Source organism: Asterias amurensis, chromosome 4 (genome assembly GCF_032118995.1).
Source record: "Asterias amurensis chromosome 4, ASM3211899v1".
NCBI classification, from domain to species: Eukaryota; Metazoa; Echinodermata; class Asteroidea; order Forcipulatida; family Asteriidae; genus Asterias; species Asterias amurensis.
The window spans coordinates 22792137-22805935 of record NC_092651.1 but is presented as its reverse complement, the minus strand read 5'-3'; the positions used below and the strand labels follow the sequence as shown (position 1 = coordinate 22805935).

At 38.9% G+C, this 13799-nt stretch overlaps 1 protein-coding gene across 1 annotated transcript; it reads right to left on the bottom strand.

The window, feature by feature from the left end:
• Positions 1-191: 191 nt before the first annotated feature.
• On the bottom strand, positions 192-3568 carry LOC139936264 (uncharacterized). Its single transcript, XM_071931057.1, has 3 exons — positions 3290-3568; positions 2476-2592; positions 192-1610 (listed from the first exon to the last, which is right to left on the bottom strand). The coding sequence occupies exons 1-3, from the start codon at positions 3344-3346 to the stop codon at positions 855-857; spliced, it is 930 nt and encodes a 309-aa protein (XP_071787158.1). The 5' UTR covers positions 3347-3568; the 3' UTR covers positions 192-854.
• Between the last annotated feature and the right edge of the window lie 10231 nt (positions 3569-13799).

Sequence of the window (13799 nt, the reverse complement as noted above, 5' to 3'; positions counted from 1 at the left end):
ACATTATTTGTAGAACTTCTTTTCGCTGGCTGTTGATTAACAAACATTGAATATCCAAAGACAGAAAGAAACTACATTGTTATTTGTGTTCATTAGACGCTAATGAAAAGTAAATACAAGTAGCAAAATGAAACTGTTTTGTGTTGGTGTGATTGAATCACAATAATTTATTAAAATAATATGCATGCATATTTACATTGAAATTAGACAGAGTTATCACTCAAACATTTTTCCTGCAATTTTATGACATGGTTTCAAAACGGCAATAGGCATCTGTGTTTAGAAAAACTCAAAGACGAATAAGTAAATAACAAATTTCAACGCAGTAAAAGACAGACTGTATTAAAGTGTTTTAACATCCCTCTCAAATCTGTTAATTAAAAAACATGGATGTAAACTATTTGATGGCTCTGAGTCATAATTTAATTTCAAAAGTAAGTTTAATACAGCATTAATTGGGGCGGGCCGGAGGATGGTGATTGCCCTGTCTCCTTCTTGTTTTATAGACAATATATTTTTTTATTATATTTTTTTATCTTAAACAAAACAACAATTTCGTTAATTGCAGTTTAATTTTGGTTTTTGAGGTTCATGATTGAGTAAAAGATTTGGGTACTAATTTCTCTAGCCAGGATTTCCTGTTTGAAAGTCACCACTTCAATCTTACAATACGACCCCGAATCAAAACCACGATAAATATAATTATGCACAGTAAAAATTCATCTTTCTTTCCTTGACTGGTGAATAATAGCCCATTGTAATAACAGCTCTTTTAACGTACAATCTAATAACAGTTTTGTTTATCTATAGATCTCATACATCTGAGATAAGTGAATTCATTCTAATCTGTTTCTTCACGAGAGACACTGAAATAATATAGTTTCAGATTTCCCTCCGATGTCTTTAGCACTCCTTTGAGAACATTTTAACTTTGGGAAGGGAACCATTTGCAAAGAGGACAAGCATCTCTTAAAATGTCCCCTCATTGACCTCTGGTCGAAGACTGTGGATTCAGGTTGACCTCCGAAGGCGATCTCAGTGGCGTAAGCCAAGGCGAATACACCGCAGTCACTAGAGCCACGCTGTGGGTGCATCTTCGGCAGTTGGATCTCAAGACCGGTAGGGGGCTGCAGCTCGCACTCACTCCCCGAGAACAGATTCATAATCTGACTGGACAGTTTCGGAGAGAGACCAACATTCTCACTATCCAGCAGCTTGACTGTGCCGTTCATTTGACTGATTGTCACCCAATGTCCGCCACCGTTCAGCATGACTTGAACCCCGTCTGAATTCATGTGCTGAAACTGCAAGATCTCACCCAAGGCGGGCTCTTGAAGACCAGACATTGCAGGAAACTGACGACGAAGCAACGTTTGGGCGGCTGAGATGTGATCATCCGTTAGCCATTCCCCATTGTCCAGTATCTCAACATCTTTAGCATTGAGTCTGAGCTCATTGAGCCAGAAATTGCTGGGTATTCTCTGATCTGAATACCGGGCAGTGGGAGTCCCACGAAGCCTCTTGGTGGCTTGCGCTAAAACCTTGCCACCATCAGATGGTCGTTTCTTTCTCTTGGTTGCTTGCCGCTTTCCACGTCCTTTGACATGTAACTAAAATGAAAGAAACAAACGCACAATGACAAGTGATTTTACAAAGACCTCAAATTGATAAGTCCATTATTTCTTAGTCAAATTAAAAATGTTTGAGTTGTCAGTATCACCATGATGGCTTGCTTTGTTACACCAGATTTTGCTTAGTATATTTAGCTTATAGTTATAATTGATTGCCACCAAAAGAATAAATCTCAATTCTTTATAGCAGAGCCCAGAGGTCCTTGACGTGAATGTCGAACTTATTAAACATTTGTATGCCATTACAAGTCAAATTATTAAACATGTAAAGGCAGTGGACAATATTGGTAATTACTCAAAATAATTTTCAGCATAAAACCTCACATGATAACGAGTAATGGGGAGCCGTTGATAGTATAAAACTTTGTGAGAAACGTCTTCCTCTAAAGTGACGTAGTTTTCGAGAAAAAACAATTTTCCACGAATTTGATTTCGATACCTCAAGTTTAGAATTGAGCTCTCGAAATCAAGCATCTGAAAGCACTCAACTTCGTGTGACAAGGGTGTTTTTTTCTTTCATAGTTATCTCGCAATTACCAATCAAGCTCAAATTTTCACAGGTTTGTTATTTTATGCATATGTTGAGATACACCAAGAAAACAAGTGAGAAGACATGTCTTTGACAATTACCAATCTGAGTGTCCAGTGTCTTTACAGTTTTGGTTATCTTGAAGGTATTGTCAGTATAAGAGTCTGGACAAGGATTCGCCTCTTCCCTGTAGAGAACACACAGCCATGGGGGCCGGCGACAGTCTTTTCAAACCGGTCATGTGGTATCGTCGTAAGGGATGGGGTGAAGTGCTGTTTGGTTTTAACATGAACATTTGGGATGCAATTTACTCACCTTATGGGATGGTTGCTGTGGTAACGGTCGAAGAATCATCTTAATTCTCTGGTGTTTGTCCTTAATCTGGATTACTGTATAATCCTTTTTTGACAATTGCCAAACTCTTTGGTAAACCTAAAACAAAGAATAAAAAAAAGTTTATTTCTAATTCCCTAATTCTGATTTCTACGAAAATACTACGTTTGTAGGTTCCATTTCAGATAAAACTGGAGTCGTACTTTTGTCCTCGTGCATTCGATGTAAGTCTTTTTTGCCTCTCCAGTTGTTACTGCGTTTCAAATACAGAAGTCATTCATTTTGAGGCATTCAAGCACTTTGTTAAATTTAGCATAAAAAGATCGTCATGCTTTTTCATGACGGACAATCGTCAATCAAAATTATTTATTTCCTTAGTGAAGGCCTCTTTGGCAAAATATTTACCTTTCCTCGTATAAAATAAAATTAATTATGAAGCCGTTAATTGTTAGTGCATGTAAACATCTGTTCTGTTTTGAAATACAAAATAGTTTTAAAGTAGGCCTATACGCTAAAAAACTTCACCGGAAAGCCCGGAATCTATGTTTCAACAATGACCCAGAGGTATGTAAAAAGGAAACAGAATCCCAATTACAATCTTATCCACTTTCCTGAATGGGTCAGGCCCTCTGGGGCCCGGAATCAGGAATAATATTCAGACCCAGGAATTTGTAAAGTTTAAAACACCAACAGAGTGAGAACTAGGACCATTCGTATCTTACGTAATGACCATTACAGATGTACAACTTGAGAAAGTTGTGTTCTTTAATACCAAAATCGGAATGACGTCACTTACCGGATGGTTGTTGTCGTCGTTGGTTATTGTAATTTTACCGCAGCGGGAAACGGTCATTGTTCAAAGTCAGCTGGAACTCAATCAAGAACCCCAGGCTATAGTGTCCTCAGTAAAATCTTAAACCTCATTTATTTTGTTTACAAACTTGTGTACAAAACCTTTCACCCAACCAAAGGTACACGTTGTTCGTCCATTGTCCCGATGAGCAGTTTACGCCAGCGCATTCGAACATCGAACATTATTCAAATAAGCTACCAATTACGCGATCTTCGACAAATCAACGTCGAACACATTGGTCAAACATAATACCTAAAATCGGGTGACGTAACATAATACGCGTTGTGACATTGCGTCCGAATTATGTCACCATGCGTCCGCTATGATGTGCGTTCAATTATACCGTTCACATGACGTCACAAGCCCGAAACAGTTCCTTCATTGAGGTCGTCATGACGAAGAGCAGTCATTAGTGAACGGTTGCACGTGCACGTTTCCATTGTTTGGCATCAAAGATGGCGGCCAATATAATGAATCGACCGTAACAGACGCTTAAAAAATAGCATACAAAATTGTTGTTTTTAGCATAAAAACTTACAGGGTCTGGGTACTTTTTACACAATGTCCACATATTATTTACATTAAACTGGAACAGTTTGAAGATAATGATATAAGAAAGCTTCGCTTAAAATATTTAATACTTGCTGAGGTGCTGTAGATTTTGAGAAATGAGTAAAACAATGTCACAAAAATGATTTTAGTCTCAGTTTTTGCATGTAAAAATGGTTTAACCAGTTATGGTATTTACCATTATCATGCAAAAACTGGTTAATACGTTTTTTACATGCAAAATAATGTTCGTCTCACTGACAGACTAAGACGAAAATTGTTTTCGTGACATTGTTTTACTCACCCCATTTCTCAAAAACTACAGCACCTCAGCAAGTGCTACTTTAAGTGAAGCTTTGTGCCATCTTTAATTATTGTCAAACTGAGTATAAGTTCAATGTAAATTTATGGACATTTTGTATTGTGTTGAAAAAGTACCCAGATCCTTGGTAACGAGTTATGGAGAACTGTGGATAAAGTATAAAACACTGCCAGAAAAGGCACCCTCGAAAGAGTAATGTAGGTTTTGAGAAGAAGGTAATTTCTCACCCACAAGCATCGGAAAGCACACACAAGGTTTTTGGGTTTGTTTTTCGTTCATTATTTTCTTGCAACTTTTGATGACCAATAATTGAGTCCAATCTTTTACAGATTCTTTATCTTCGACAACTACCAAAGGTGTCCAGTGCATCTAACTATTTCTTAACTAGTTTATATCGTGGTTATTGTAACAAATCCTTCGCACCCTCTTTCAGTTAGCTTTGATATTTATTATCATACTTCGTGAAAACAGACATCCGGGAACGGCCACAAATAGACATGCTTAAATAGTGCTGGCTAGACACTGGACACATTTCTTCTCACTTGGTGTATCTCAACATAATATGCACGAAATGTTTATAGAGGGAACGTTTATAGAGGGAAAAGTGAAATAGATGAGATCGTGTGGCCACGACAAAAACCGTTTTGATGTAGGCCAGTCAATTACACTTTAAACAGATTAGTTTGTTAAAGGCCGGCTTCCATGCTAGATATTGACCATAGTGTTACGTGCGCCTAATTCATAATGTAAAAAAAGAACTAAGGCACGACAGAGACAAATGACAAGGACAAGTGAAACCTAACCAGCGAAGTTATATTCACAAAGGTAGTTTAGGAAGACGATTATAGGTTGGAAGCGATATAAAATGTTTTTGGAGGGAAACGTAAAAAATTATACCATGTGGCCACGAAAAACGTTTTAATGGTAGGCCTATTCGTTAAAGTCAAATAAAAGCTTTGTGAACATCTTGAGTCAATACGAAGAAAAACCTACTGCGTACGCAGTATGAACTGCCTTATATGGTAATACGAGTGCGGATGACCTGCGCACAGTTGCATATTTACGGACATCGTGCTCGAGTGGTAGTGATACACAAAGTACACATTGTGTGTAATGCCTACATGTAAACGTGTGGGTTTCTTTACGTCATTTTTTCCCCCGGAGTGAACACGAAAACCTACTTGAGCAAGGCTGTTCATCTTAAAAGAAAACTCATTTTATGCTACAGTTTGATAACTTTGATCACATGCAATATACAAGTTAAGAGTAATCGTCACCAATATTGACGATGATGAAGAAGAGGCTTAGTATTATCTTTTTGATAGTCACTTGGTTCCTTTTGGCCGAGGCTAATAAGTCATGTCAAAATGCAACCACGAGTACCTCTCGTAACCTGTATTTCAGTAAGCTGATTTTACGCGGATATGGGTACCGCAACGTGACGGGCAAATCGTTGATATATTGCGGCAATCTGTGCCTATCTGACACCCGTTGTTTGTCCATCAATTACTGGGAGCGAGAGAAGCTGTGTGAGCTGAACGGGGCATCAGCGTCGCAGGTCCCGCAAGCCTTGGCTGAGAGTAGCGACAGTTACTATTATGGGCCGGAAGAGGTAAGAAAATTTCATTAGGTTGGATGGGAGCTTTTATTTGAAGAAAAAATAAAAACCAGAACAAATAACGCAATTTCTAAGTAGGTCATTGATTTATCTTTGCAAAAAAGAAATTGGTGATTGGTTCAAGACAAAGAAATACATCAGTGGAGATATTTTCGATTCTTTTACAGAATATCTTCACCAATCTAACTCAACAAAGCTCGTGTCAAGACACTATTAGCAGTGGTAAGTTTGCTCTTTCTTAACATTAATTTTTTGGATCCCGTAGCCCAATTTACATTGACCGTCATTAAAGGCAATGGACACTATTGGTAATAACTCAAAAAAATTATTAACACAAAACCTTACTTGGTAACGAGTAATGGGGAGAGGTTGATAGTATAAAACATTGTGAGAAACGGCTCCCTCTGAAGTAACGTAGTTTTCGAGAAAAAAAAATATTTTTCATCAATTTGATTTCGAGACCTCAGATTTAGAATTAATTTTGAGGTCTCGAAAGCAAGCATCTGAAAGCGCACAACTCCGTGTGGCAAGGGTGTTTTTCGTTCGATAATATCTCCCAACTTTGATTACCGATCTTGAGCTCAAATTTTCACGGGTTTGTTGTTTTATACGTCAGGTTGAGGTACAGCAAGTGGGAAGACTGTTTTTTGAAAATTTTTACCAAAAGTACAGCCGCAAAATGTCCTAAATACGAAGTTCATTACAACCAATTCTAAAAATAAAAAAGTCTTTTGATTTACTATGAATCAGACGCAAAAACACCCCAGAAAAATCACCACATATACAAATTTGTTTTCTGACAAACTGTGTCCTTTATCTTTTCGAAACTAATGACAAGGAAATGAAAGAAACAAAACTATTCGCCTCGGATTTACGTAATAAAGGATTTATTCACTACTCTTTTAAAGCCTATCAATACTGAAGAATTTTCAGGCAACCGTCGTGGTGTTTGTGAATAGTGTTATTTTAATTTAAGTGTGAACGATTACTCGGTCTGCTTTAATTCAGCCTAATTGGCATTGAATGTAATACGATATAGTTAATCGGTGGAGTTTAAAGGGTGTATGCACTTTTTGTAGGAAAAAAACCAAAAACAATGACCACAGATTTACACGTAACTTGCACAGTTTGAAGATAATGATAGCAAAAAGCTTCCCTGACAATTTTACGTGCTGAGGTGCTGTAGTTTTTGGGTAATGAGTAAAACAATAAAAAAAATTATCATGAAAATAATTTTGGTCTCATGAGACCAAAATTATTTTAAGCATTTACAAACGTATTTTCATTACATTATTTTTATTCATTTCTCAAAAACTACAGCACCTCAGTAAGTAATATTTGAAGGGAAGCTTTCGACTATCATTATCTTCAAACCCTGTAAGTTTAATGTAAATCTATGGACATTTTGAAAAAGTACCCAAATCCTTTAAGAATGATCGTAGCTATCTGCAATATACAGAAATGTTCTTCATTTTGAGGATTACGCTGCAGTGTAATTAATTATATTTTAAGAACTCACTGATAATCAAGGTCATTTCTATACCGAGGTTGTACCGTACTCTTTTTAGTCAATTCCTTTATTAAGTTCAAACAAAATAAGTAACGAGGCTTAAAGACACTTGACACTATTGGTAAATTGTCAAAGACCAGTCTTCTCACTTGGTGTCTCTAAACATATAAAAACTGCATAAAATAACAAACCTGTGAAAATTTGGGCTAAAAAAAATGGTCGTCGAAGTTGCTAGATAACTATAATGAAAGAAAAAACACCTTTGTCACACGAAGTTGTGTGCTTTTTAGATGCTTGATTTCGAGACCTCAAATTCTAATGAGGTCTCGAAATCAAATCTTCGTGGAAGTTACTTCTTTCTCGAAAACTACTCCACTTCAGAGAGAGCGGTGTCTCACATTGTTTTATACTATCAACCTCTCCCCATTACTCGTTACCAGTTGAGTTTTTATGCTGACAACTATTTTGAGTATTTACCAGTAGTGTCCAGTGCCTTTAACTTAATCCATGAGAATGCAAAAGAGTTTGAGTTTGTGTCTCAACGTAAACTGTGGATGTATTTGTTATATAATTGGAGGCATAGTAATAAAACAAAGGCACCCTAAGTATTGCTGTCTACCTCCAAATACAAGGCACATAGTGACGTACGTTTTGCAAGACCATTATCAATTTCGTTCAGGGAAGGAGAAAATAAACCCACATTCTTTTGATGGAAGAATTGTTGTGCAAAACCGACCGCTAACTGCAGTCCATTTTTTAACATATTAAACTTGCATGAATTCGGGTGAAGAAAAAAAATTGACAGTGATTAAATTTGACCTTTTTAAAAATTATTTATGATGTGTTCACTAATGGACTGAACTAAACCGAGCCGGTAGGTGGTGAAAGTTTTGAGTTTTTAGGCGGTACTCAATAATAAGCGTTTATTCAGGCTAATTACTTTAAATGGCGTATCATTTCATAGGGACGCCAACCATTCGCCTTAAAATACGAGCCAATGGGAGACTTTGAGGTGCTAGGTGGCAGCAGATTTACCAGGTAAATTTCCATTGTTTACGTAGTTCTGAGCATGCGCACATTACCGAGAACAATGGATTTTACCTGGTAAGTCTGCTGCCACCAAGCGTCATGAAAGTCTCCCGTTCGGGCTGTTGAATGCCTCTGGGATAGATGTTAAATTTCAAAGTCACCGAGTTGGTTGACTATAAAGTTTATTGCGTGCGTTTGAGGATCGGCTTGCATATACATTACATCCAAAGTGCATAAAGTGCAATGGTTTGTCGGCGTGTCCACTTCAATTTCAAGGACGATGGTATTTTTGAGTTGAAAATGAATTATTCAGTGGAGAGCACGGCCGGCCTGCGCTCAAGCCGCTGATGTGCATGACCCTGAAAATACAACTTGTTTATTCATGAGACTAAATTAGAAGATATAGAAAGGTTTGCGGTAACAGCATCTAATCTATAAATGAGTTGAGGCGGTTCTGAAAAGAATAATAGCGCCCGTCATGGATAGCTCACTTCGCCGCTCTCGAACGCACATGGCCGCGCTTCTCAACGTGGTATTTGCCAAGGTGCCTATTGCTTTGGGTGCGTTCGTGTAGCTTCCCTGGGTCGACCCCAGTGTGTGGCGTTGTTTTTTCCCAGGACGAACGTGTGCAGATAATTACCCACGTTCGTCCTGAAAAAAAAAAAAAAAAAAAAAAAAAAAACGCCACACACTGGGGTAGACCCAAGGGAGTTAAACGAACGCACCCTTTGGTTTTGACATCATCGCGAGGAAGCAAAGCATGCTTATAATGAGGGCGCACTCGGCTCGTCCGTAAATAACTAAAACAGCAAAGGAAACAGTATGCCATAATTCGAGTAAAAACAAAACTGATAAAGACCTAGTAAAGTACCACCTTATGTGTCATTCTTTGAAATACCAACGCACTTCTTTACCTGTTGCTTTCCAAAATATTTCCCTTTGAAAATTGTATAAAAAAGGGATAAAACATGCAAGCAAATAATTTGAAAACCTTGGAGAGGTTCGGCAACATCTCCCATCATTTAGTTTTTTAACTTTTGATTTTTAGTTTTAACCTTTGAACATTTAATGCTAAATTTTACAACATAGTACTATTTATATTTCAGACTATCCTATCTTCTTGACACCGGAGAATTATCCCAGTGCCGACTTGACACAGGCCAGAGAGCGCTGTGCACAGTGTGATATGCAACTGTGTTCATTGGCCCAGTTGAAAGCTGCCTACGATGCAGGTTACCGTAATACATGGGGCCTATACGACACCCTAGGACGTGACGCGAGAGTGACGCCATGCGATGGCTGGTTCGATGATCCGGGGGAGTGCTTCTACACCGCAGAAGGTGAAGAGAAAAGCTCAATCCCGAATACACCACGAGTAAGTTTTACCGAGTCGGTATACTGCTGTGGTGCATGAAGACCTCTCCAGCAGGGCCCAGTTTCATAGCGCTGCTTAACGGTTGCATGCTTACTGTAGCAAAAAAATTTGCTTAAGCCTTAGCGTATTTCACAGGTTAGCAGAAAAATTGTGCTGCCATATTGCGTGTTTACCGTGGATTTGCATTGTGACGTCATTTATTTTCGTGCGGTAAGCACCGGAAGGTTAGCACGCCTTTTCGTGTGCTTACGGTTAGCAGCGCTATGAAATAGAAATTGCACTGTATAAGCACAAAATCGGCCGCTAAGCAGCTCTATGAAATTGGGCCCTGGAGACTCAAATATGACGCTATGATTCTACCGTAAATGTTACCGTAATGACTGCTGGGGACTGTACGACACATCAGGACGTAACACGAGGGTTACGTAATATGCTACAGCTTCTTCAACTTCCCGGGGGAGTGCTACTTCACCGAAGAAGTACCAGATGCTCTAGCAGGAGCCGCAGAGACTACACTAAGTTGAGATTATTGCATCGAAATAAACGGACTCCATCTAGGACATTTTTATCATGTTACAAAAAACTGCTCAATGATATTTAGACCAGAAGTCAGTTACAAATTCAATACTTACAAACCATGTACAGACTAAAAGGATCGATCACACTGGCCCCGATACCGACAACGAAAACGATAAAATGCACGCCGTCGATTAGTTGAAGAATGCTCCACGCAGAATACACGCTCAATCAACCAATCGTACACGTGCATTGTCATCGTTCTCGTTATAGGTTCTCGTTATCGTTCTCGTTATCGGGGCCTGTGTGACTTGGCCTTTAGTCATAATCTCGCAAGGATCGTTGTAGTTTTTGCATCTGATTGTTTCTCTCAGCAATACAACGTGCGTTATCAAGTACAAATCAAGGGCGCCCAAACGTATACAAAAAAGGTGACCTAGTTTTCTTTATACTTATAATTATATTGTAGATTTCTATTGAAGGCTATACTGTTTATTTCTATAGTTGCTTGTCATTTTTCGCTTTTGCTTTTGCTGGCTCTGTCAACGGTCCTCGCCTCGGTAAAATTATAAAAAACCAGGCCTCGTTGGGATTAAACCCCTAGTTGAAAACCTCTTCACCAAACATTGATTCCCTTGTTTATACTGAATAACCGCCGTTTAAAGTCACCTGGAAATATTGTTTTTGTTTTCAAACATAAGAGTATTATTTTGTTATGAACAATATGAAACATTTTTATTTTTAGTTATAGTTTGTCACGATTTATAAGTTGAAAAAATAGATAAAGTTGCTTACCCCTTTCGTGACGTCAATCAAGGCAGACTTTGCCTCGATCGAACATCGACCCCCTCGAATTTGCCTGCAATGCGTAGAGTAAACACACGTCCAAAGTACATGTAAGTCCAAGTCGTGAGTTCGTACGTTTCGAAAAAAGTTTTATGCTTGCATTTTTCCGGCAATGCCGACCAAGTGTATTGCTGCTGGATGCAGCACAACTAAAGAAGGGTCACGTCAGTCTGCATAGTCAGACCCACAAGAGCAATAGTCCGGTGTCCGACGTCTTTTTCAACGCTGTGCAGCGAACACTTCGAGCCGTCGTGCTTCGAATCCGGTGTGGTGGTTTCAGTCTTCCGCCGTGTTCAGTTTTCCGGGTGACGTAGTCGGACATATCATCACGTTGTTCGAACGGTTTTAGCTTTCCGACGTGTTCAGTTTTCCGGGTGACCTGTCAGATACCGCCGCGAGTACCCTGGCGAGTACTGTAGTTCTCTCAGCAATGACCCCGAATTGTTTATATTACGATTTTTTTCTGTGTAGTCACATAATCTCTTGCCCCAATCTTAACATGTATTATGGGTACAACTTTAGGCAGGTCACACTCTGCTTGCATAATTATAAAACAACTCATACGATCCACGCGTTTGCCGCTAGTTGTACTCGACTCGTGGACGCCGCCATGACAGCTACCGGAGGGTAACGGACGACTCAATACGGCACTAAAAATTGACTAATTTTGCTTGCTGTGCGCAGGCATCGCATGACGTAATGCTACCGTATTTGGTCATTCGGAAAACTGAACACAGCGGAAAGTTGAAACCGCCACACTGGAACACACCACACATTGTGACATGAAGAGAAAAGTTATTTTAAAACATGACGTCATCCCAACAATTTTTCCAGTTAGTGGGAGCCGACGAAGGTACCTGAAATATGTGACGAACCTAGGGGAGCATAAGCCAAACTTGACAATAATTCGGGTAAGTTTGAAATTTGAGGTTATGTTTTTAGCGTGCGCCTATAGCGTCATGATTTTTTGTTGGCACTGCATGCGATTCACGGTGCAGGGTAAATCCGAGTTGACCGTCCGCACAGCATCTAGACGCAGTGAACGGGGCCAGACGGCACATTTTCTCTTTAAATATCGCGCCTCGATTGACGTCACGGACAGCGCCCTCTCGGGTCGGGACCTACTCTTATATTATTTGTAAATAAGATAAGAACTAGTTTCTTAGAACCTTAGTTCAAATTCCACTCATCAAAACACATAATTATCTTAGTGACAAAAGCTTTATTTTGACAAATTTAATACCACTTCCAGGTGACTTAAGAAAAGAAAAAAAAATCGAAAATCTTACCTCGACATGTAATATATATTGTTTGGAAAGGGTATGCGTTTGCAAGCCTTTTTTTCTCTTGTCAAGGAATTGCCTTGACTTATTGAAATATTGATTCTACAAACACGGTTATAGTTTTTGAGTAATTAGTCATAGACACACATTTGGGTAAACAAAGAGTTGGATACGTTTTGGTCCGACATATTGAATGAATGTAAAATTGCTAAATGTAATTTCACATACTTATCACGTAAGACGCAACTTATTGAGGCGAAACTTTTCTCGTGTCAGGTTTCAATAGTCCATAGGCAAGACATATGTTTTCAAATAACCACTGATTCCCACTGAAACATGAACATGCTGTCTATCACCAGGACAACATTATCTGACGGCTCCCAACATTTGTTCAGCAGCGGGTCCCCTGCCTCCGGCACAGAGCTAAATGTTGCAACAAAACCGAATACGCGATTGGCGTGGCTAAAGCCAAAGTCACATGACGCAGGCATAACATAATAGGCATCTAATATAGTTACATGCAGTCTCCATGAATAAATTCCAGTCACATTAAGGCAGTAGTCACGACCTGTATTGGTTATTACTCAAATAATTGTAAGCATAAAAACGTACATGGTAACGAACAATTTTCGAGCAAGAAGAAAATATCCACTAAAGATATTTGAATTTTATTTCGAGACCTCTGAATTAAGATTTTGAGATGTCGAATTCAAGCATCTAAAAGCAAAAGAACTTTGTGTGACTAGTTTTTTCCCCTCCATTATCATCTCGCAGCTTCGACGACCAAAATTGAGTTGATTGCAGCCTTTCCAATATAGTCATTAATAGTCATTAAACAACCAGGACATGCCAAAAATACGTACACAACAACAGGAGAATAGACAATGAAATCAAATAAACAAAACAGAAAAACCAAAATTATTAAAGGATAACCCCAAAAAGCCGATACTAAAGTCTCCTTGAAGTGGCATTTTGGCAAAATAAAGCTTTTGTCACGTAAATGTGTGTTGATGAGTGGAACATGAATAAACAGTTAACTAAGGTTTCAACCAAAATTAGTTTCCATGTTATTTACAAATTTGAAAAAGCGTGACCCGAGAGGGCGCTGTTTGTGACGTCAATCGAGGCACGATGAATCGCATGCAGTGCCAACACAAGATAGTGACGTCTGACGCAAGCTAAAAAACATGCCCTCAAAGTTGAAACAATACCTGATTTGTTTCACGTTAGGCAAATGCTCCTCTAGGTTCGTGACGTCTTTCAGGTACTTTCTTCGACTTCCCCACTATAGCTGGAAAAATTGATGGGATAATAATAATTATAATAACAATTTGGGGGGCTAATCGTCCTTACTCGCAGCTAGAGCTGAATTGCGAAGGACGCAGCTACAACGTGTTCGAGAAGC